Here is a 25,673-nt window from a genome sequence, read left to right as displayed (position 1 = left end):
AGAGAGCATCATGAAGAACAAGGAACACACCAGGCAGGTCCGAGATACTGTTGTGAAGAAGTTTAAAGCCGGATTTGGATACAAAAAGATTTCCCAAGCTTTAAACATCCCAAGGAGCACTGTGCAAGCGATAATATTGAAATGGAAGGAGTATCAGACCACTGCAAATTTGGCCGTCCCTCTAAACTTTCAGCTCATACAAGGAGAAGACTGATCAGAGATGCAGCCAAGAGGCCCATGATCACTCTGGATGAACTGCAGAGATCTACAGCTGAGGTGGGAGACTCTGTCCATAGGACAACAATCACGTATATTGCACAAATCTGGCCTTTATGGAAGAGTGGCAAGAAGAAAGCCATTTCTTAAAGATATCCATAAAAAGTGTCGTTTAAAGTTTGCCACAAGCCACCTGGGAGACACACCAAACATGTGGAAGAAGGTGCTCTGGTCAGATGAAATCAAAATTGAACTTTTTGGCAACAATGCAAAACGTTATGTTTGGCGTAAAAGCAACACAGCTGAACACACCATCACCACTGTCAAACATGGTGGTGGCAGCATCATGGTTTGGGCCTGCTTTTCTTCAGCAGGGACAGGAAAGATGGTTAAAATTGATGGGAAGATGGATGGAGCCAAATACAGGACCATTCTGAAAGAGAACCTGATGGAGTCTGCAAAAGACCTGAGACTGGGACGGAGATTTGTCTTCCAACAAGACAATGATCCAAAACATAAAGCAAAATCTACAATGGAATGGTTCAAAAATAAACATATCTAGGTGTTAGAATGGCCAAGTCAAAGTCCAGACCTGAATCCAATCGAGAATCTGTGGAAAGAACTGAAAACTGCTGTTCACAAATGCTCTCCATCCAACCTCACTGAGCTCGAGCTGTTTTGCAAGGAGGAATGGGAAAAAAATTCAGTCTCTTGATGTGCAAAACTGATAGAGACATACCCCAAGCGACTTACAGCTGTAATCGCAGCAAAAGGTGGCGCTACAAAGCATTAACTTAAGGGGGCTGAATAATTTTGCACGCCCAATTTTTCAGTTTTTGATTTGTTAAAAAAGTTTGAAATATCAAATAAATGTCGTTCCACTTCATGATTGTGTCCCACTTGTTGTTGATTCTTCACAAAAAAATACAGTTTTATATCTTTATGTTTGAAGCCTGAAATGTGGCAAAAGGTCGCAAAGTTCAAGGGGGCCGAATACTTTCGCAAGGCACTGTATGTAACCAAACAATCCTGGTGCCCTCCCCCCTTTCTGGCTCACCAGACTAGATCCTGAGTTAGAGAACAGAAGATCACAGGCTCCAATCTTGACGATGCACTTTCTCATAGAACTTGTATTAATAAATTCTGTTGGTGGATGACATGACAGATAGGATATTAAAACATCTTTAATTATGTTTACATCAATGGCGTAGCCCACAAACCCAGAGGGGTTCAGATCCACTTTCTCTTGTACACATTCAGCACGAACAGACGGAAGAAAACAGTTTGAAACTGAAAATGAGAATAAGGGTTTCCCCCCCCCCCCCCATCTGTTTGGTGAACACAACCAGAGGGCACTGAGAGACAAACATCCTGGGTTAGGGCTAACACTAACAACCAGAGGGCACTGAGAGACAAACATCCTGGGTTAGGGCTAACACTAACAACCAGAGGGCACTGAGAGACAAACATCCTGGGTTAGGGCTAACACTAACAACCAGAGGGCACTGAGAGACAAACATCCTGGGTTAGGGCTAACACTAACAACCAGAGGGCACTGAGAGACAAACATCCTGGGTTAGGGCTAACACTAACAACCAGAGGGCACTGAGAGACAAAACAGATGAAGCAATCGATCCAAAAAGGAAAAGACATCCATGATAAAGCAATTCAGGCAGTGGTAACAAGGCTTATCTGACAGACATGATTAAAACAAAGTGTAAAACCAATAAGAGCGAGTGTGTTTTTTCCAGTGAACACTATAGCTAATAGTATCTGTGACGAGTTTGCAGTTGAGTTGACCAATGAGAAAAAGCAATGATCTGCAGTCGAAAGGGGACGGACACCTGTTCCAGTCATCAACAGGCCGAGTCAGGATGTTATTGCCATGTTAATGTCCGTGTCAGACCCACTCCTTGGGGTTTTGTAACACCTCCAGCATATCGGCCTCCAGGGTGCCTTTAGGAGGCTCATGCATGTACTCCCACCTGGGGAGAGAGAATATTGTCAGCATGAATGAGAGACCTGGGACTACTTCAAGGGACTGCAGATAGAAATGCCATGCGCCAAGCTGGATGAGTTGACTCCACAGGCCTGTCTCTGGTTGATACAATAGGACCCACCACACAGACATACTGAGCACAGTCTCCTTGACTCAACAGGAAGCCAGCTCTCATTTCCTTTCAAATTAATCTGTTCTAGGTATGTTTTAATGCTGTTTCTCACCCTGGCAGCGGTGCACTATGTTTTCTAATTGGAACAATAAAGAAATTGATTATATGATTGGTAGATTGACACCAGCATTTTCCTCTCTGAACCGGTGACGATTAATCAGGGAGGGACGATCACAGAGCTGATGTGATCCCTATTCTCATGTCTGTTCAACAACACACATACCTTCCTGTAGACAGTAGCACACCCCACATACAGTCCTCACCAGCCCAGTACCCAATCACCAGTGCTATCAGCAGCACGGCCGTGTGATGTCACAGAACTCACTTGGCTGTGAGAGGCAAGGACATGAGGATGCTCTCGATCCTGGAGCCTGGCGTGGCCAGTCCAAACTTCACCCCTCTGTCATACACCAGGTTAAACTCCACATACCTGAAAACACTCACAAGTTACAGACAGAAGACAGGCATGATTGTGAGATTTCACACAAGATGTGTATTTATTAAATGGCACACACAGACAGCCCTCTCCTCTGTACCCACCTTCCTCTTCGCACCTGCTGCCAGTCCTTCTCCTCTGGGCTGAAGGGGTCATTAAGGTGTTTCTGGACAATGGGCAGGTAACAGGGCACCACGGTGTGGGCACAGCTCTTAACGAAGCTGAACGCCTCCTCCTGGCTGGGAGAGTCCAGGTCGTCAAAGAAGATGCCACCGATTCCCCGCGTCTCGCCACGATGGGGGATGTAGAAGTACCGGTCACACCTACAGAGCAGCATACCAGGAGGAGTGTTTTAGATGAACTAAGCTTGAGGAAACATGTTCTGTTGCATGTTATGGTCGCACTACTTGTACCTGCCTGCAGGTATATTGTTTTGGAACTTAGATTCAGCAGGCTTTAAATAAAGTGTTTCCCATGTTATTAATATTTACAGTCCCTGCAAAACTGCATAACAACTGGTACAGTGCATTCCTTTTACAGATATTTAACCCATCAGAGTCTAAGCCGGGGAGTGGTGGGGGGGTTCTACTAAACTATATGGAATAGGTTTAAGAAGGTCATACCAAGGATCAATTAGCTATTTGATTTAGAATTTTAAGACCGCTTGAAGAATCCCAAAAATACTGCTATACTGCTATTATCCCATACAAACGCATTGAATAACATATTCATTACATGGAACAACCGAGTCCCCAAAAAATATCAAAATGAAGTATGTTCTGATGTGTCTCTCCTATATTTGAGAGATATAAGAAAGATTAGGAAACGTTTCTTTAAAAAATATATATATATTTTTTACATGCATTTAACCCCATATTTTTGGCACTAAACTGTCTCCATATATACTTCCATACATGTTTTCAACTGGTACCGGGTGGAATAGCCTTCATTTCTCAGAACAAGAATAGACTGACGAGTTTCAGAAAAAAGTCCTTTGTTTCCACACAGGAGTGATGGTTGCTGATAATGGGCCTCTGACACCTATGTAGATATTCCATATTCCAGCTACAATAGTCATTTACAACATTAACAAATGTCTACACTGTATTTATGATCAATTTGATGTTATTTTAATGGACAAAAAAATTTGCTTTTCTTTCAAAAACAAGGACATTTCTAAGTGATCCCAAACTTTTCAACGGTAGTATACATGTCCTTGAGACTCTAACCTTTGTACAGAGGGGTGTAGCCCAAACGGTACAGACAGAAGTCGGCAGATCGGCTGTACCGACTTTAGACAAGTCTCCTGACACTTGTGGAGGTCGTAGAGCAAAGGTCGTGAAAGTCTCGTCTTTCCATAGAGACGTCGTAATGGTTTGTAGGCCAAACCGTTCGGATGTTACAGACGATTTTGTGAGAAGACTGATTTTCGGGATGTCTCATGGTCTGACAAACACCACTCTAGCTCTGTCACAGTGTTACACAGGCGGAGGATAGAGACGCATCCAATGCAAAAAAAAACATCTCTCTAGCTAAAACTGACAGATTTTTATGGGGATTTTTGTATTATGCTAATTCGATTTCCTTGCGGACATCGACCTCGGGGTGAAAACATGGTAGAAATGTGGAGCTACTAGTTTCAATTAGAGGTCAACCAATTAGGATTTTTCAACACTGATACCGATACCGATTATTGGAGGACCAAAAAAAGCAGATATCGATTAATCTGCCGATTTTTTACATTTATTTGTAATAATGACAATTACAACAATACTGAATGAACACTTATTTTAACTTAATATAGTACATCAATAAAAATCAATTTAGCCTCAAATAAATAATTAAACATGTTCAATTTGGTTTAAATAATGCAAAAACAAAGTGTTGGAGAAGAAAGTAAAAGTGCAATATGTGCCATGTAAGAAAGCTAACGTTTAAGTTCTTTGCTCAGAACATGAGAACATATGAAAGCTGGTGGTTCCTTTTAACATGAGCCTTCAATATTCCAAGGTAAGAGGTTTTAGGTTGTAGTTAATATAGTATTTATAGGACTATTTCTCTATACCATTTGTATTTCATATACCTTTGACTATTGGATGTTCTTATAGGCACTATAGTATTGCCAGTGTAACAGTATAGCTTCCGTCCCCCTCCTCGCCCCTCCCTGGGCTCGAACCAGGAACACATCGACAACAGCCACCCTCGAAGCATCGTTACCCATCGCTCCACAAAAGCCGCGGCCCTTGCAGAGCAAGGGGAACAACTACTCCAAGTCTTAGAGCGAGTGACGTTTGAAATGCTAATCAGTGTCCAAAAATATAGATTTCCGATTGTTATAAAAACTTGAAATCGGCACTAATTAATCGGCCATTCCGATTAATCGGTTGACCTCTAGTTTCAATGACTCTAGACACAGGTATTTATAATAATGTTATTACACTAAATGAAAATGCAACCAAAAGTTATTTAAAAATACAACTACTGAAAAAAATGACATAACTGAATGTTAAAAATGCAGAGCCTACAACACTGACACACAAAGATGAACAGTACCCACGCTCACTCACAATGTCATTTTATATCTAGATATCACTGAACAAACAGTCTTCTTATCACTGCTGAACAGTAGAGACCCACCCAGTGTAGTCACTCACACACACACACACACACACACACACACAGTGTCACAGATACGTGTCGTACCACTTCTTGAAGTCGGGGTAGTACTGAGGGTGATGTTTGTCACAGGCCTCCTTCAGACTGTTGTGAAAGTGAGCACCATCCTCCTTATTGACATAGGTAGGAGTCAGGTCTGTACCCCCACCAAACCACCACTGTTTAGTACCTGGGGGGGTAGAAAAGAAAGAAAGAGACAATAGTGATCATTCATTATGTCAGCTCTGACTATTGAATGGTATAAGGTCATACATAGGTCACAGCCTCACCGTCTCCTTCTTCTATCTCAAAGTATCTGTAGTTGAAGTGCACTGTGGGAATGTGAGGGTTCGTGGGGTGGATGACGGAGCTCACCCCCATGGCACAGAACGGCAGCTTGCCTGGGAGAGGACAAAACAATACAATGAATTAGAATTCAATTCATCTTAACCATAGTCCGACTCAGGGACCCAATCCTGATTCCTTTAACACATTCTGTTATCAGAATGGCCATCTCTGGTCTCGGGTGAACCACGTAGCATGAGGTGACACACTATACTGCAAGACAACACAAAGTTCTGCTGTAGTTTATGAGGTTGATATGAACTGTGAGGGTTATACTCACCATCTTTTCCTTTGAGGACCTTCCCTCTGCTGCGCATCTGCTTGGCGGCCTCCTCGGTCAGGTTCCCAAACACCACGGACACGTTGACCCCCGCCTTCTCAAACACCCTCCCATCCTGCAGCACACAGCTGATGCCCCCGCCACCTGAAAGACAGACAGACGGATCAACCGACCAATGGACGAACAGAGACAGAGACAGACAGGCATGGACAAGCATATAGGCAGCACAGAGACAGACAGGCAGACGTTATGCTATTATACTAAAGAAAGGCCCAAAACCCCAAGCACTTTGCTATATTGTCATACCAATACTGGCATGGGTTCACAGTGTGGCTGTGGCTGGTTACTAGACCTATCTGGACTAAGGACAGGGTGGACAACCTTCGGATTCGTTTTTGTACATTCATTGAACACTTCTATGTTTTGCTTGTGTCATTGTGAATGTGCCAGGGTTGATAGTTGCCAGATAGGCCTAAGTAAGATTATACACTGGATTTAGGTAGAGGTTGACTGACTAGTCTATCCATGGGCGCGCATCGGCACGTGCCAAAGGGGAGATACTTGCCTTCTTTCCGTTCCCATCGGTCCACTTTGAACTTGCCGCCGTCCACCTCCTCGAGCGCTCTGCAGAACTCCGCCTGCGTCTCCATGATCAGCATCTCCATCCTCGTGCACATCTCTTCTTTCCTCTGCTGCAGAACTTTGACATCGGTACACGGCGGAGACATGAATGTCTTGCATTTCTCCGCTATCTCCGTGTCCTCCTCCTCGGTTTTGGGGATCACCGATGCCATTTCAGCTCGCTGAAAGTGAGTAGCGCTGGCCACAAACCCCGCCACTGTCACGGCTGCTCCAGCTACAAGCACTGCGCCTCTCCTGGTTCGCCCGGGTGCAGTTCTGCCTGCTGTCCCGAGGGACATGAACCGCACTCCAGTAGCGTTGGGAACCCATCTCACTCTCGGAAGCGAAGTTAACCTTCGGACTGAAGTTTTAAGGAAGACAGAAAGGTGCGAGTCGACTCTGGAAGCTTCCTTTGAATAAGGAATCAAACATTGTCTCACGGTGGTTTGCGCCGTTCTGTTTATGGAATAAAGAACGATGGTAGCCATGAGTAGTAAATGATCTAGCTATCGTCTCCGTGTAAAAGGTACAAATTGGTGGACATCTAGGAAAAACTGAAAAATACTATCACAAGTTGACAGACGTGCAAGCAGACAGGTCCGCAAGGGGGGGGTGTACTTGGTTTGAACCGAGCGATGAAGCATGGGGAATGGTGTTTCCCGATGAGACTTTGCAGGCTTGTTTAACTGATAGTGAATTGCAGCAAACAGCAAGACCCACAAGCCAGTGCTTTTCTGTAGGCGTGTCTTTATGAACCAGAACGTGACAAGCGACCGGTTGCTCTCTGTGTCAAGATAAGAGTGACTGGCCCATAATGACTGATGGATTTCTTTTCTTATTCCTGTAAAGCATGAAGAAAATTCTCACACAAATCGTAGATTACAATGATCAGAAAAAGGATTGCTATGTGCCCCAACGTTTTTTAAAGGGTGTACAATATTAACGCTGCCCCATTATGCACACGAAAGGAAGTGTGTGTGTGTGTGTGTGTGTGTGTGTGTGTATGTGTGTGTGTGTGTGTGTGTGTGTGTGTGTGTGTGTGTGTGTGTGTGTGTGTGTATGTGTGTTTGTGTGTGTGTGTGTGTGTGTATGTGTGTGTGTGTGTGTGTATGTGTGTGTGTGTGTGTGTGTGTGTGTGTGTGGGTTGGTTCTTCTATCCTTGTGGTGGACCTAAAATCCTCACAAGGATAGTAAAACATGGAACATTCTCCCTTGTGGGGAAACGTCTCCACGAGGACAAATGTTATTTGAAGTTTAGGGGTTAGGTTTATGGTTACAATTAGGGTTGGAATTCGGATAAGAGGTGGGTTAGGGGTTAGGGTTACAGGTTTGGGAAAATAGGATTTCAAATGGAAATTAATTTTAGATGCCTATAAGAATAGAATAACAAAACGTATTTGTGTGTGTGCCTGTTTTGTGGTGTACATGTTGTCCTAATTATCTATGACAACAGCAATATTAAACCCTAATTAGTTACGCCAGGAAGAGGAAGAAGCAGAGGAGATGATCTGGACAGGTGTTCTGGCTGAATCACGAACATGTAGGCCGGTAAAACAAAGACAGACAGAGTCCATAGAAGAGAATATAATACATACGTGTTTTATTTTTATTCACGGTGAGTTTATTTTGATGGGATTGTATTTGCACATTCTCTATTGCATACACAGCTCTTCGTTTGTCGTTATTAGGCTGCTTACTCGTGGACCATAGAAACCAGACTACGTCTGATTGCTTGTCACATCATGTTATCCTTTTGTATCCGCAGGATTTTACAAGCTGCAATACATCTAACAGTAACTCCGATCCCAGTTAAGACAGTACATCTCACAATGTGGTCCCATAATGTAATGCAAACTGCAGCTGTAGCAGGTTGAAGTGTTTCTCCTGCGCTATGCATCATTCGGCCAGGAGAGGGCCACCGTGAGGCGTAATGTTTCTCCTGCGCTATGCATCATTCGGCCAGTGGAGGGCCTGCGTGAGGCGTAGTGTTTCTCCTGCGCTATGCATCATTCGGCCAGTGGAGGGCCACCGTGAGGCGAAGTGTTTCTCCTGCGCTATACATCATTCGGCCAGGAGAGGGCCATCATGAGTCATAGAATGAATACAGGTCCACTATACTATATGACTGATGATCTGTGAGTTGAACGCTTGTGATGCGTGCTTACAGAGTTTGGAATTGTATTATCTTTTTGTGTTACGAGGGATTGTCAGGGCACAAACTGCCCTGATCTGGTGTGAATTGAAAGATAATTGACTTTGGCCCAAAGGCAAATATGGATACTCTTTGAAAGTACAATGTTGGCGCAATCTTCACCAGTGGAGGCTGCTTAGTTGAGGAAGGCTCATAATAATGTCTGGAACGGCGTTAATGGAATGGTATCAAACAGATATAATCAATTTGTTTGATACCATTCCAGTGTATTCCGCTCCAGGATTACCACAGTCCTGACCTCCCCAATTAAGGTACCACCAACCTCATGTGGTCTTCAGCAGAGGGTTTGCTCTGGTTGATCCTGTCTGGTTGTTCTGCTTCATTTGAAAAATATATGTCAGGTGGTGACCAGCACCAGGACCCAATAGGAGAATGAGGACGACATTTTGAAGGACCTGGATTGGCTGATCAGGGAGGAGGGGAGGGGTGACTGCCAGGTAAATCCGTGGGGATTGGTTGATCAGGGAAGTGGGGAGGAGCGACGGCCAGGCAGGTCAGTGGGGATTGGTTGATCAGCAAGAAGGGGAGGAGCGACAGCCATGTAGGTCAGTGGGGATTGGCTGATCAGTAAGGAGGGGAGGAGCGACGGCCAGGTAGGTCAGTGGGGATTGGCTGATCAGTAAGGAGGGGAGGAGCGACGGCTAGGTAGGTCAGTGGGGATTGGCTGATTGGCGAGGAGGGGAGGAGCGACAGCCAGGTAGGTCAGTGGGGATTGGCTGATCAGTGAGGAGGGGCAGAGCGACAGCAAGGTAGGTCAGTGGGGATTGGCTGATCAGTGAGGAGGGGAGGAGCGACGGCCAGGTAGGTCAGTGGGGAATGGCTGATTGGCGAGGAGGGGAGGAGCGACGACCAGGTAGGTCAGTGGGGATTGGTTGATCAGTGAGGAGGGTAAGAACGACGGCCAGGTAGGTCAGTGGTTGATCAGGGAACAGGGGAGGAGCGACAGACAGGTAGGTTAGTGGGGATTGGCTGATCAGTGAGGAGGGGAGGAGCAAAGGCCAGATAGGTCAGTGGGGATTGGCTGATCAGTGAGGAGGGGAGGAGTGACTGGGAGTAGGTCAGTGGGCTGGTGAGTCACCCGTCTCTTCCTCTTTCTGTCACAGTGTGTGGTGTTGTACTCCCTGTGTGCCACGTCTCAGTGTCTGAGTGTGAATCCATGTCACTAACCAGGTTTCCAACATTCTTACATGTCGGATTAAAAATGTCACGAGGCCTGATGAAAACAGAACATTTGTCGATAAACTTCCAAATGTCGACAAAACAAAATATGCTAGACAAGGTGGGATCTTTTTGTGCCGGTAAAATTAATTATCAGAGAAATGTCAGTGGAAACACTTTCAATGCGCAAATATTGATCAAATCGAAGTAAATGTGAAGTCACACGATGTCAGGAAAGCATGAAGTTTATTAGGCTACAGATGAAATAAGTTACGATGAACTTCACAAGGTGGTGAAAGTGCAAGGTGATGAGCTTGATGCTCCTCTCCAATAAATGTAGAGGGTCTAGAATACGGCTCTGCACTGGATATATTATTGATAGCAGCACACACACAGTCGTCATGTCTCTCACTAAGTATTTTTTATTTGGTACATGGGAAATTAAGTGGAAAAGGTATGTTTATGTGCACTACGTCATCCCACACAGTTTTTTTTATCCCCAACAGGTACATTTCATGGAAACACATCTCTAGTGGGAGTCATGCAGAATTTAGAATATTCTCCAATTGGACGGACACCTAGCTACTGAATCACATTCAGACACTGTGTCAGGGAATATGTCATGTATTGTCATGTTGTGTCTTTCTGTCCTTTCCTTTCACCCTGTCTCCCTCTGCTGGTCGTATTAGGTTACCTTTTCTCCCCCGCTTTCCCCCAGCTGTTCCTTGTCTCCTCTGACTACCTCATCCACCCCTTTTCCCACCTGTTCCCTTTTTCCCTCTGATTAGGTCCCTATATCTCTCTCTGTTTCTGCTCCTGTCTTTGTCGGATTCTTGTTTGTTGTGTTTCATGCCTGAACCAGACTATCGTCATGTTTGCTGTAACCTTGTCCTGTCCTGTCGGAATCTGCCGGTCTATCTGAGCCTACCTTTGTTTTGCTATTAAAGAAGCTCTGTTTACGTTAAGTCGCTTTTGGGTCCTCATTCACGCACCGTAACAGAAGAATCCGACCAAGAATGGACCCAGCGACTTCGGATCCTCTCCACTCAGCCGTCGAGATCCAGGGAGCGATGCTAGGCAGACACGAGCAGGAATTGTCTGCTGCTCGACATGCCGTTGAGACCCTGGCCACCCAAGTCTCCAACCTCACAGAACAGGTTCACCATCTCCGCCTCGATCCACCGGCCACTTCCAGGGCTTTCGAATCTCCGGAGCCCAGAATCAATAACCCGCCGTGTTACTCTGGGGAGCCCACTGAATGCCGCTCGTTCCTCACCCAGTGTGATATTGTGTTTTCTCTCCAGCCCAACACTTACGCCAGGAGCACTGCTCGTGTCGCCTACGTCATATCTCTCCTTACTGGACGGGCTCGTGAGTGGGGCACGGCAATCTGGGAGGCAAGGGCTGAGTGTACTAACCAGTATCAGGACTTTAAGGAGGAGATGATACGGGTTTTTGATCGATCTGTTTTTGGGGAGGAGGCTTCCAGGGCCCTGTCTTCCCTATGTCAAGGCAATCGATCCATAACAGACTACTCTATTGAGTTTCGCACTCTTGCTGCCTCCAGTGGCTGGAACGAGCCGGCCTTGCTCGCTCGTCTTCTGGAGGGTCTCCGCGCAGAGGTAAAGGATGAGATTCTCTCCCGGGAGGTTCCTTCCAGCGTGGATTCCTTGATTGAACTCGCTATTCGCATTGAGCGACGGGTTGATCTTCGTCACCGAGCTCGTGGAAAGGAGCTCGCGCTCTCCGTTGCCCCCCTCTCCGCATCACTACCATCTTCCTCTGCCGGCTCGGGAGCTGAGCCTATGCAGCTGGGAGGTATCCGCATCTCGACTAAGGAGAGGGAACGGAGAATCACCAACCGCCTCTGTCTCTATTGCGGTTCTGCTGGTCATTTTGTCACTTCATGTCCAGTAAAAGCCAGAGCTCATCAGTAAGCGGAGGGCTACTGGTGAGCGCTACTACTCCTGTCTCTCCTTCAAGATCCTGCACTACCTTGTCGGTCCATCTACGCTGGACCGGTTCGTCAGCTTCCTGCAGTGCCTTAATAGACTCTGGGGCGGAGGGCTGTTTTATGGACGAGACCTGGGCTCGGGAACATGACATTCCTCTCAGACAGTTAAGGGAGTCCACGGCCTTGTTCGCCCTGGATGGTAGTCCTCTCCCCAGGAGTCAGCGTGAGACGCTACCTTTAACCCTCACTGTTTCTGGTAATCATAGCGAAACCATTTCTTTTTTAATTTTTCGTTCACCTTTTACACCTGTTGTTTTGGGCCATCCCTGGCTAGTTTGTCATAATCCTTCCATTAATTGGTCTAGTAATTCTATCCTCTCCTGGAACGTCTCTTGTCATGTGAAATGTTTAATGTCTGCTATCCCTCCTGTTTCCTCTGTCTCTTCTTCACAGGAGGAGCCTGGTGATTTGACAGGGGTGCCGGAGGAATATCACGATCTGCGCACGGTGTTCAGTCGGTCCAGGGCCACCTCTCTTCCTCCACACCGGTCGTATGATTGTAGTATTGATCTCCTTCCGGGAACCACTCCCCCCCGGGGTAGACTATACTCTCTGTCGGCTCCCGAACGTAAGGCTCTCGAGGATTACTTGTCTGTAGCTCTTGACGCCGGTACCATAGTCCCCTCCTCCTCTTCCGCCGGAGCGGGGGTTTTTTTTGTCAAGAAGAAGGACGGGTCTCTGCGCCCCTGCATAGATTATCGAGGGCTGAATGACATAACAGTGAAGAATCGTTATCCGCTTCCTCTTATGTCTTCAGCCTTCGAGATCCTGCAGGGAGCCAGGTTTTTCACTAAGTTGGACCTTCGTAACGCTTACCATCTCGTGCGCCTCAGGGAGGGGGACGAGTGGAAGACGGCGTTTAACACTCCGTTAGGGCACTTTGAATACCGGGTTCTTCCTTTCGGCCTCGCTAACGCTCCAGCTGTCTTTCAGGCATTAGTCAATGATGTCCTGAGAGACATGCTGAACATCTTTGTTTTCGTTTACCTTGACGATATCCTGATTTTTTCACCGTCACTCCAGATTCATGTTCAGCACGTTCGACGTGTCCTCCAGCGCCTTTTAGAGAATTGTCTTTTTGTGAAGGCTGAGAAGTGCACTTTTCATGCCTCCTCCGTCACATTTCTCGGTTCTGTTATTTCCGCTGAAGGCATTAAGATGGATCCCGCTAAGGTCCAAGCTGTCATTGATTGGCCCGCCCCTAAGTCACGCATCGAGCTGCAGCGCTTTCTCGGCTTCGCGAACTTCTATCGTCGTTTCATCCGTAATTTCGGTCAGGTGGCAGCTCCTCTCACAGCCCTTACTTCTGTCAAGACGTGCTTTAAGTGGTCCGTTTCCGCCCAGGGAGCTTTTGATCTCCTCAAGAATCGTTTTACATCCGCTCCTATCCTTGTTACACCTGACGTCTCTAGACAGTTCGTTGTCGAGGTTGACGCGTCAGAGGTGGGCGTGGGAGCCATTCTTTCTCAGCGCTCCCTCTCTGACGACAAGGTCCACCCATGCGCGTATTTTTCTCATCGCCTGTCGCCGTCGGAACGTAACTATGATGTGGGAAACCGCGAACTGCTCGCCATCCGCTTAGCCCTAGGCGAATGGCGACAGTGGTTGGAGGGGGCGACCGTTCCTTTTGTCGTTTGGACTGACCATAGGAACCTTGAGTACATCCGTTCTGCCAAACGACTTAATGCGCGTCAGGCGCGTTGGGCGCTGTTTTTCGCTCGTTTCGAGTTCGTGATTTCTTATCGTCCGGGCTCTAAGAACACCAAGCCTGATAATTTATCTCGTCTCTTCAGTTCTTCAGTAGCCTCCACTGACCCCGAGGGGATTCTCCCTGAGGGGCGTGTTGTCGGGTTGACTGTCTGGGGAATTGAGAGGCAGGTAAAGCAAGCGCTCACTCACACTCCGTCGCCGCGCGCTTGTCCTAGGAACCTTCTTTTCGTTCCCGTTCCTACTCGTCTGGCCGTTCTTCAGTGGGCTCACTCTGCCAAGTTAGCCGGCCACCCTGGCGTTCGGGGTACGCTTGCTTCCATTCGCCAGCGTTTTTGGTGGCCCACCCGGGAGCATGACACGCGTCGTTTCGTGGCTGCTTGTTCGGTCTGCGCGCAGACTAAGTCCGGTAACTCTCCTCCTGCCGGCCGTCTCAGGCCGCTTCCCATTCCCTCTCGACCGTGGTCTCACATCGCCTTAGATTTTGTCACCGGACTGCCTTCGTCAGCGGGGAAGACTGTTATTCTTACGGTTGTCGATAGGTTCTCTAAGGCGGCTCATTTCATTCCCCTTGCTAAGCTTCCTTCTGCTAAAGAGACGGCACAAATCATCATCGAGAATGTTTTCAGAATTCATGGCCTTCCGTCAGACGTCGTTTCGGACAGAGGTCCGCAATTCACGTCTCAATTTTGGAGGGAGTTTTGCCGTTTGATTGGGGCTTCCGTCAGTCTCTCTTCCGGCTTTCACCCCCAGTCTAACGGTCAAGCAGAACGGGCCAATCAGACTATTGGTCGCATCTTACGCAGTCTTTCTTTTCGCAACCCTGCGTCTTGGTCAGAACAGCTCCCCTGGGCAGAATACGCCCACAACTCGCTTCCTTCGTCTGCGACCGGGCTATCTCCTTTTCAGAGTAGCCTCGGGTACCAGCCTCCGCTGTTCTCATCTCAGTTCGCCGAGTCCAGCGTCCCCTCCGCTCAGGCTTTTGTCCAACGTTGCGAGCGCACCTGGAAGAGGGTCAGGTCTGCACTTTGCCGTTATAGGACGCTGACTGTGAGGGCTGCTAATAAGCGTAGAACTAAGAGTCCTAGATATTGTCGCGGTCAGAGAGTTTGGCTCTCCACTCAGAACCTTCCCCTTAAGACGGCTTCTCGCAAGTTGACCCCGCGGTTCATTGGTCCGTTCCGTATTTCTCGGGTCATTAATCCTGTCGCAGTTCGACTTCTTCTTCCGCGATACCTTCGTCGCGTCCACCCGGTCTTCCATGTCTCCTGTATCAAGCCCGTTCTTCGCGCCCCCGCTCGTCTCCCCCCCCCCCCCCCCATCCTTGTCGAGGGCGCACCCATCTACAGGGTCCGCAGGATTTTGGACATGCGTCCTCGGGGCCGTGGTCACCAGTACCTCGTAGATTGGGAGGGGTACGGTCCTGAGGAGAGGAGTTGGGTTCCCTCTCGGGACGTGCTGGACCGTGCGCTGATCGAGGATTTCCTCCGTTGCCGCCAGGTTTCCTCCTCGAGTGCGCCAGGAGGCGCTCGGTGAGTGGGGGGGTACTGTCATGTATTGTCATGTTGTGTCTTTCTGTCCTTTCCTTTCACCCTGTCTCCCTCTGCTGGTCGTATTAGGTTACCTTTTCTCCCCCGCTTTCCCCCAGCTGTTCCTTGTCTCCTCTGACTACCTCATCCACCCCTTTTCCCACCTGTTCCCTTTTTCCCTCTGATTAGGTCCCTATATCTCTCTCTGTTTCTGCTCCTGTCTTTGTCGGATTCTTGTTTGTTGTGTTTCATGCCTGAACCAGACTATCGTCATGTTTGCTGTAACCTTGTCCTGTCCTGTCGGAATCTGCCGGTCTATCTGAGCCTACCTTTGTTTTGCTATTAAAGAAGCTCTGTTTACGTTAAGTCGCTTTTGGGTCCTCATTCACGCACCGTAACAGAATATGGCTCTGCACTGGATAAATTATTGATAACCACACACACAGACATACACACACACAAAGTCGTCATGTCATGTCTCTCATAAAGTATCAAAGTACCTAGTTAACATATTGCTTGCTGACACACTGTCTGTTGAGAGACTCGGGTGGATATAACTATCACTCAGATCTCTCCTGGGATGTATTCACTCGGAACCGAACGAAAGCAAACGTTGCAAAACTGGAAATTTGGCCAATAAAAACGTTTTGCTACAGTGTGCACTAATGATAATGCACCCTTGTTCCTCCTCAACAGGACCCTGACTATGAGGACATCAAAGTCGAAATAGACAAGGAGGAGGAGGAAGAGGAGAACAATAAGCAAGGAAGGAAGGACAAGAAAAGCCAGAAAGAGGAGAAGAGAGCGTGCAAGGAGGAGAGGTGGCCCTCACTTATGGAAACTCTGGAGTTCGACTAGTCCATATAAGGATGGATGCCCTGTAGCTCTGCCCCCTCCGGTGCTGGAGGACCAACCTGATGAAGAGAAGTACATAATGGAGAAGATCCAGCTGGCCAATCAGCAGCTGCGGGATCAGAAAGCACCGGACATGACTCTGCGCCGACGCCTTCACTTCAAAGAAACGCTGGTGGATCTGGTGATGTCCCCGCTGAAGTATAGTGAGAGCGACAGTGGCGCCACCCACAGGACAGAGGTGCTAGAACAGGAGTGCCACAGCCCGATCAACGGCAAGGACATGGAGGTAGAGAGTGAGGTGTCGGAGAAGCACTCTAAGCTGACAATCTCCCCACATGAAGCTGAAGCAGGAGGGCATGGGAGCAAGCCTGGAGGTGGAGGTGGGGAGGGAAGAAAGACGGTCAGCCTGAAGGACATGGAGAGCCACAGCCTGATGTTGCCCCCTCCTCAGGGCTAGTAGGCTGTCGTCTCAGGGCATGTAGGCTGTCGTCTCAGGGCTAGTAGGCTGTCGTCTCAGGGCTAGTAGGCTGTCGTCTCAGGACTATTAGGCTGTCGTCTCAGGGCTAGGAGGCTGTTGTCTCAGGGTCTCAGGGCTAGTAGGCTGACGTCTCAGGGTCTCAGGGCTAGTAGGCTGACGTCTCAGGGTCTCAGGGCTAGTAGGCAGTCGTTTCAGAGCTAGTAGGCTGTCGTCTCAGGGCTAGTAGGCTGTCGTCTCAGGGCTAGTAGGCTGTCGTCTCAGGGCTAGTAGGCTGTCGTCTCAGGGCTAGCAGGCTGTCATCTCAGGGCTAGTAGGCTGTCGTCTCAGGGTCTCAAGGGTTAGTAGGCTGTCGTCTCAGGGTCTCAGGGCTAGTAGAATGTCATCTCAGGGCTACTGGCAGTCGTCTCAGGGCTAGTAGGCTGTCGTCTCAGGGCTAGTAGGCTGTCTTCTCAGGGCTAGTAGGCTGTCGTCTCAGGGCTAGCAGGCTGTCATCTCAGGGCTAGTAGGCTGTCGTCTCAGGGTCTCAAGGGTTAGTAGGCTGTCGTCTCAGGGTCTCAGGGCTAGTAGAATGTCATCTCAGGGCTACTGGCAGTCGTCTCAGGGCTAGTAGGCTGTCTTCTCAGGGCTAGTAGGCTGTCATCTCAGGACTTGTAGGCTGTCGTCTCAGGGCTAGTAGGCTGAAGTATCAGGGCTAGTAGGCTGTCGTCTCAGGGCTAGTAGGCTGTCGTCTCAGGGCTAGTAGGCTGTCGTCTCAGGGCTAGTAGGCTGTCGTCTCAGGACTTGTAGGCAGTCGTCTCAGGGCTAGTAGGCTGTTGTCTCAGGGCTAGTAGGCTGTCGTCTCAGGGCTAGTAGGCTGTCGTCTCAGGACTTGTAGGCAGTCGTCTCAGGGCTAGTAGGCTGTCGTCTCAGGGCTAGTAGGCTGTCGTCTCAGGGCTAGTAGGCTGTCGTCTCAGGGTCTCAGGGCTTGTAGGCAGTCGTCTCAGTGTCTCAGGGCTAGTAAGCTGTCATCTCAGGGTTTCAGGGTTAGTAGGCTGTCTTCTCAGGGCTAGTAGGCTGTCGTCTCAGGGTCTCAGGGCTTGTAGGCAGTCGTCTCAGTGTCTCAGGGCTAGTAAGCTGTCATCTCAGGGTTTCAGGGTTAGTAGGCTGTCTTCTCAGGGCTAGTAGGCAGTCGTCTCAGGACTAGTAGACTGTCGTCTCAGGGTCTCAGGGCTAGTAGGCTGTCGTCTCAGGGCTAGTAGGCAGTCGTCTCAGGGCTAGTATACAGTCCCAGGGTGGGTAGACAGTCTCAGTGTGGGTAGACAGTCCTAGTCTGGGTAGACAGTCCCAGTGTGGGTAGACAGTCCTAGTCTGGGTAGACAGTCCCAGTGTGGGTAGACAGTCCCAGTGTGGGTAGCCATATTGCTGCTGTTATTTCTCCTGTCTTATCCGGTGTCCTGTGTGAATTTAACTATGCTCTCTCAAATCCTCTCTTTCTTTCTCTCTCTCAGAGGACCTGAGCCCTAGGACCATGCCTCAGGACTACCTGGCATGATGACTCCTTGCTGTCCCCAGTCCACCTGGCTGTGCTGCTGCTCCAGTTACAACTGTTCTGCCTGCGGCTATGAAACCCTGACCTGTTCACTGTGATTACTATTATTTGACCATGCTGGTCATTTATGAACATTTTGGCCATGTTCTGTTATAATCTCCACCCGGCACAGCCAGAAGAGGACTGACCACCCCTCAGAGCCTGGTTCCTCTCTAGGTTTTTTCCTAGGTTATGGCCTTTCTAGGAAGTTTTTCCTAGCCACCGTGCTTCTACACCTGCATTGCTTGCTGTTTGGGGTTTTAGACTGGGTTTCTGTACAGCACTTTGATATATCAGCTGATGTAAGAAGGGCTATATAAATACATTTGATATGATTTACTGTTCCCATAATAACTTTAAGGGCTAGATTCAACTTCGGCGATACGGATTGAATCAAACCCTAAATTGTTTGTCAAAAGTGTTTTTAAGTTTAAGTAGTGACATAGATAACTATAGATGTTAGAGATTTAAAAAGAAAGATGGCTCGATAATGTATTTATAATTTGTAATTTCGCTGAACAAAAATAAACTCAACATTCAACAATTTCAAAGATTTTACTGAGTTAGAGTTCATACAGTAAAAGGAAATCAGTCAATTGAAATAAACTTATTAGGCCATAATCTATGGATTTCACAACTCAGAATACAAATATGCATCTGTTGGTCACAGATACCTAAAAAAAAGTTGCGACTTGGATCAGAAAAACCCAGACTAGGACTGTATCAGGTGTAACCAACATTTGCCTCATGCAGGGCGACACATCACCTTTGCATAGAGTTGATCAGCATGTTGATTGTGGCCTGTGGAATGTTGTCTCACGCTGTGCCAAGTTGCTGGATATTGTCAGTAACTGTAACACGCTGTCGTACACGTTTATCCAGAGCATCCTAAACGTGCTTTATGGCTGACATGTCTGGTGAGTATTAAGGCCTAGGAAGAACTGTGACATTTTCAGCTTCCAGGAACTGTGTACAGATGCTGCAGTCAGGTCAAAACCCTGGTGAGGACGCAGATGAGCTTCCCTGAGACGGTTTCTGGCAGTTTGTGCAGAAATTCTTCGGTTGTGCAAACCCAGTTTCAACAGCTTTCCGATTTGCAGGTCTCAGACCATCCCGCAGGTGAAGAAGCCAGATGTGGGGGTCCTGGGCTGGTGTGGTTACATGTGGTCTGCGGTTGTGAGGCAGGTTGGAGGTACTGCCAAATTCTCTAAAACGATGGAGGCTGCATATTGTAGAGAAATTAACATAAAATTCTCTGACAACTCTGGTGGACATTCCTGCAGTTAGCATGCCAATTGCACGCTCCCCCAAAACATGAGGCATTTGTAGCATTGTGTTGTATGACAAAACTGCACATTTTAGTGGCCTGTTGTCCCCAGCACAAGGTACACCTGTGTAATGATCATGCTGTTTAATCAGTTTCTTGATATGCCACACCTGTCAGGTGGATGGATTATCTTGGCAAAGGAGAAATGCTCACTAACAGGGATGTAAACAATTTTGTGCACAAAATTTGAGAGAAATAAGCTTTTTGTGCGTATGGAACATTTCGTGCATCTTTTATTTCAGCTCATTAAATATGGGACCAACAGTTTACATGTTGTTTATATTTTTGTTCAGTATAGAAAAAGTTTAGTTTAATCAGTTAGTACTTTGAAGGATTTAATGATTTACTGCTGTCATATTCATGTCTAGATTTTCAAATACATTTTTCCAAAACCACTTCTCTAAATATTTGTTAACTGAACCTATTTAAAATGTGTTGACAAACTGTAAACAATGTACACATTCCCAAATAAAGGACACAGTTGAAACTATTTTATGCAGTATAGTCTTTTTAATTTATAAGTACACATTACAACAACAGAGATGGATACAGCAATTCATATTTAAATATTAGTTAGACACAAGTGGCCATCCTCCCTATCAAAAGATAAGCTAAAACCCTACTCTATTAACTTAAAATGATAAGTTACATTTAGTTAGCAGTTGTATCATTGAAATATCACAGTACACACACAAGGCACATTCTTTCCATTGGACTATAACAGTGCATGTGCCTGCCTGTCTATTGTTACCCATGAAATGAGGACGTTTTGAAAGGAAAGGACACTTATTACGCCACCATAAAATAATAATTCCTTTAAACAGGAATAAATGACATCTTTTATTAAAAAGGTTCTAATATCAAATGCCGACAATTGCAATAGCAGCTGTCGATCTTTAAAACACACACCATTGTGTCAGCTAACTTGTAAACAGTTATCTTACTCTGTGTTCGATTACACTGAACGGAGGGATTAGCTCTGGTCCGAGGCGTTACTAAGGCTTGCTAACACTAGTAAGATGCACTAACGTCATGGACCAGAGCTAGGGAGGGATGACGTCTTTATCACACTACAAACAGGAAGTGCACATAAAGTCGGGACAGATAAGATCAGACATTACTGTCCGTCACTGAAAAGGATTATAGCTCCCTGTTTGTAAAAATAATGCCCGACATCTTTCTCTCGGTAAATGCATATTCAAGACAATATTTCAATGAATAAATAGATAAACATTTACTGTGTTCACACCGCCTGAAAGAAATATTGTTTTATGAGTGCATGTTTTAAACGTTATAAACCAAAGCATAAACAGACATTATTTATTTATTTTTTCTAACAGAGAGAAACAATGTCAACTGGCTTTCTTCTCTTTGGCTGGTTCACAGTGCAGTAAAAACTGGACATATGTAGGACAGGGTGGTATTGAAACAACCTCGTATATGAATCACAAAGTGACCTGGAAATGACCTGGAAGTGACCTGGAAGTTACCTGAAACTTTAAAGTTCATCACAAAGTGACCTGGAAGTGACCTGGAAATGACCTGGAAGTTACCTGAAACTTTAAAGTGTGAGGTACAACGACTGGGTTTCAACCCAACAGAGAGAAAAACTAAGACCCAAATGGGAACTCAAGTACTGGCATTTACAGAAATAAAAATCACAACAACACTAAAGCCAAGACGACAACAAAACTAAGAACAACAACGATATAACCTTGCACATCAAACAGTACAAAAATAAAATTGTTCTGATCCAAACTTCATTAAATAAATAGACATAAAGATTTGGGGGATGCAGAGCTGGGTGTTGGTTGGCTACTACAGCTCATCTTTGGGGTTGATGTTGAGGCTCGTGTCCCACTTTGATTGGCTGCTTTGGTTGTCCAATGCCTGCACCACCTCATCAGCCTGTAGACGCTCCTGGAGGAGAGAGGGGGGGGGGGGAGGAGAAAAAATAGGAACAATGTATTATGATACAAACATCTTCCTAAATAAATACCAATGAACATCTTCCTAAATAAATACCAATGAACATCTTCCTAAACAAATACCAATGAACATCTTCCTAAACAAATACCAATGAACATCTTCCTAAACAAATACCAATAAACATCTTCCTAAACAAATACCAATGAACATCTTCCTAAACAAATACCAATGAACATCTTCCTAAACAAATACCAATGAACATCTTCCTAAATAAATACCAATGAACATCTTCCTAAACAAATACCAATAAACATCTTCCTAAACAAATACCAATGAACATCTTCCTAAACAAATACCAATGAACATCTTCCTAAACAAATACCAATGAACATCTTCCTAAACAAATACCAATGAACATCTTCCTAAATAAATACCAATGAACATCTTCCTAAACAAATACCAATAAACATCTTCCTAAACAAATACCAATGAACATCTTCCTAAACAAATACCAATGAACATCTTCCTAAACAAATACCAATGAACATCTTCCTAAACAAATACCAATGAACATCTTCCTAAACAAATACCAATGAACATCTTCCTAAACAAATACCAATGAACATCTTCCTAAACAAATACCAATAAACATCTTCCTAAATAAATACCAATGAACATCTTCCTAAACAAATACCAATGAACATCTTCCTAAACAAATACCAATGAACATCTTCCTAAACAAATACCAATAAACATCTTCCTAAATAAATACCAATGAACATCTTCCTAAACAAATACCAATGAACATCTTCCTAAACAAATACCAATGAACATACTCCTAAACAAATACCAATGAACATACTCCTAAACAAATACCAATAAACATCTTCCTAAATAAATACCAATGAACATCTTCCTAAACAAATACCAATGAACATCTTCCTAAACAAATACCAATGAACATCTTCCTAAACAAATACCAATAAACATCTTCCTAAACAAATACCAATAAACATCTTCCTAAACAAATACCAATGAACATCTTCCTAAATAAATACCAATGAACATCTTCCTAAACAAATACCAATAAACATCTTCCTAAACAAATACCAATGAACATCTTCCTAAACAAATACCAATGAACATCTTCCTAAACAAATACCAATGAACATCTTCCTAAACAAATACCAATGAACATCTTCCTAAACAAATACCAATAAACATCTTCCTAAACAAATACCAATGAACATCTTCCTAAATAAATACCAATGAACATCTTCCTAAACAAATACCAATAAACATCTTCCTAAACAAATACCAATGAACATCTTCCTAAACAAATACCAATGAACATCTTCCTAAACAAATACCAATAAACATCTTCCTAAACAAATACCAATAAACATCTTCCTAAACAAATACCAATAAACATCTTCCTAAATAAATACCAATAAACATCTTCCTAAACAAATACCAATAAACATCTTCCTAAACAAATACCAATGAACATCTTCCTAAACAAATACCAATGAACATCTTCCTAAACAAATACCAATAAACATCTTCCTAAACAAATACCAATGAACATCTTCCTAAACAAATACCAATGAACATCTTCCTAAACAAATACCAATAAACATCTTCCTAAACAAATACCAATAAACATCTTCCTAAACAAATACCAATAAACATACTCCTAAATAAAAAGCAATAATACACATAGCATGATGTACTATCCTCTATATGTGTCACTATGGAAGATATTATGATAGATGGGGTCATCATGACAGTTTACCAGTTCTCTGAAGAGGGGGTCCAAGGTGAACCACAGGGCCACGGCACACCTCTGCCCCCTGGTGACGGCCCTCACCCCATGGGGGTTCTCCCCTCCGGACGAGAAGCCCACCATACGACCACACTTTGGCTTCACCTGAGCCTGGGGGAGGAGGAGGAGGGGGAGATCACGGTCAGTACTGAAGTACAAAGAAAGGGTAAGATAGTAAGACTAATAAAAATGTCAGGAAATACAGACAAGAAAAAGTGTCCCTTCTTGGGAGAGGACTCACTGTGACTGTTTTGGCATCCATTTCTGTGAAGATGAACTCCCCGCCCTCAAAGTCTCCGTTCAGGTACAACAGAGCACTGAGAACACAATGAAAACCATTGGTATTATAGCCATGCTTATTGAACACTAGGTAATGGTATAGTATGGTGCCATTGGTAGCATGAGTAGATTTCAATGTATACTGAACAAAAAATATAAATGTTACATGGACAGTGTTGGTCCCATGTTTCATGAGCTGAAATAAAAGATCCCAGAAATGTTGCATATGCACAAAAAGTAAATTTCTCTCAAATGTTGTGCACAAATATTTGTTTACATCCCTGTTAGTGAGCATTTCTCCTTTGCCAAGATAATCCATCCACCTGACAGGTGTGGCATATCAAGAATCTGATTAAAACAGCATGATCATTACACAGGTGCACCTTGTGCTGTGGACAATAAAAAGACAATCTAAAATGTGCAGTTTTGACACACAACACAATGCAAAAAAAGAAAAAGCTTATTTCTCAAATGTATGGCGTCATGTGGGCGCGCAGTTTGCTGATGTCAACGTTGTGAACAGAGTGCCCCATGTTGGTGGTAGGGTTATGGTTTGGGCAGGCATAAGCTACAGACAACTAACACAATTGCATTTTATTGATGGCAATTTGAATGCACAGAGATACCATGACGAGATCCTGAGGCCCATTGACGTGCCATTCATCCGCCGCCACCACCTCATGTTTCAGCATGATAATGCACAGCCTCATGTTGCAAGGATCTGGACACAATTCTTGGAAGCTGAAAATGTCCCAGTTCTTCCATGGCCTGCATACTCACCAGACATGTCACACGTAGAGCATGTTTGGGATGCTCTGGATCAACGTATACAACAGCATTTTCCAGTTCATGCCAATATCCAGCAACTTCACACAGCCATTGAAGAGGAGTGGGACAACATTCCACAGGCCACAGTCAAAAGCCTGATCAAACCATACACAAAGGACATGTGTCGCACTGCATGAGGCAAATGGTGGTCTCTTCAGATACCGACTACTTTTCTCATCCACGCAACTACCTTTTAAAAACAAATGTATTTGTGACCAACAGATGCATATCTGTAGATTACCATAGATTAGGGCCAAATGAATGTATTTAAATAGACTGATTTCCTCATATGAACTGTAACTCAGTAAAATCTGAAATTATTGCATGTTGCATTTCAATTTTGGTTCAGTGTAGTTAGGAAGCAACTTAGCCTTGGACCAGAGCTAAGCTTCAACCCTAACATGCATTATAAACTGGGTGGTTTGAGCCCTGAATGCTGATTGGCTGAAAGCCGTGGTATATCAGACGTTATACCATGGGTATGACAAAACAGTTATTTTTACTGCTCTAATTACGATGGTAACCCGTTTATAATTGCATTAAGGTACCTCAGGGGTTTGTGATATATGGCCAATATACCACGGCTAAGGGCTGTGTCCAGGCACGAAGCAACGCGGTGTACCTAAGAACAGCCCTTAGACGTGGTATATTGGCCATATACCACACCCCCTCGGGCCTTATTGCTTAAGGTATAAGCCCTAACCTGTAGTCTCTGTAGGTGTAGGCTGGTGCTTCTTTCCAGCACTCGTTGGCCTCTGGGTCTAACAGACAGTTGTCAGCGTGGATGGGATGGCTCAAGTCATTTCTATGGTCCTGTTGCCCTGAACCAAACAGAGATCAACTTTATTAACACCAAAAAGAACCAAACAGAGATCAACTTTATTAACACCAAACAGAGATCAACTTTATAAACCCCAAAACAGACTAAGTTTACTTAACCTCCACAGAGGCAAACAAACCAAATTTGACTGAACCAACATGCTGAAATTCACATGATGTTCAAAGTTATATGACATTATAAGGAAAGTTTGATATGGGTCAAGTTCCTACCCGACTACATTGCAGACGCATGCCAGATCCTACAACGCCTGGATTGGTATTTAACATATCAGCTATATCAAAGGATACAGCCATCTGATGCTCGACAGCACCGTCAATGACATGGAACGCAACCATTGATTGATGCAATGCCTACAAATCTAGTCGGGCAGGAACTCAACAACAGATATTTGATACAATAA

General features: G+C 45.4%; 2 protein-coding genes across 2 annotated transcripts in view; both read right to left on the bottom strand.

Moving 5' to 3' along the window:
• Positions 1 to 1,320: 1,320 nt before the first annotated feature.
• cpox (coproporphyrinogen oxidase) lies at positions 1,321 to 7,413 on the bottom strand. Its single transcript, XM_021619755.2, has 7 exons — positions 6,669 to 7,413; positions 6,104 to 6,247; positions 5,769 to 5,879; positions 5,527 to 5,668; positions 2,928 to 3,146; positions 2,713 to 2,817; positions 1,321 to 2,201 (listed from the first exon to the last, which is right to left on the bottom strand). Exons 1-7 carry the CDS (start codon positions 7,210 to 7,212, stop codon positions 2,117 to 2,119), a joined length of 1,350 nt encoding a protein of 449 aa, XP_021475430.1. The 5' UTR covers positions 7,213 to 7,413; the 3' UTR covers positions 1,321 to 2,116.
• A 12,648-nt stretch (positions 7,414 to 20,061) lies between these two features.
• The window catches only part of LOC110534688 (prolyl 3-hydroxylase 2), a 102,501-nt gene continuing 96,889 nt past the window's right edge, over positions 20,062 to 25,673 (bottom strand). The window contains exons 12-15 of the mRNA XM_021619656.2: positions 25,136 to 25,253; positions 23,567 to 23,642; positions 23,296 to 23,436; positions 20,062 to 21,491 (exon numbers count right to left, since the gene is read on the bottom strand). Of these exons, the coding sequence (XP_021475331.1) occupies positions 21,390 to 21,491; positions 23,296 to 23,436; positions 23,567 to 23,642; positions 25,136 to 25,253 (437 nt within the window). The 3' untranslated portion in view covers positions 20,062 to 21,389. The remainder of the gene's footprint in view (positions 21,492 to 23,295; positions 23,437 to 23,566; positions 23,643 to 25,135; positions 25,254 to 25,673) is intronic.

This window comes from Oncorhynchus mykiss, chromosome 1 (genome assembly GCF_013265735.2).
Source record: "Oncorhynchus mykiss isolate Arlee chromosome 1, USDA_OmykA_1.1, whole genome shotgun sequence".
Classification (NCBI taxonomy): Eukaryota; Metazoa; Chordata; class Actinopteri; order Salmoniformes; family Salmonidae; genus Oncorhynchus; species Oncorhynchus mykiss.
Note: the sequence above shows the minus strand (reverse complement) of the source record. Positions and strands in the feature narration are given on the sequence as shown.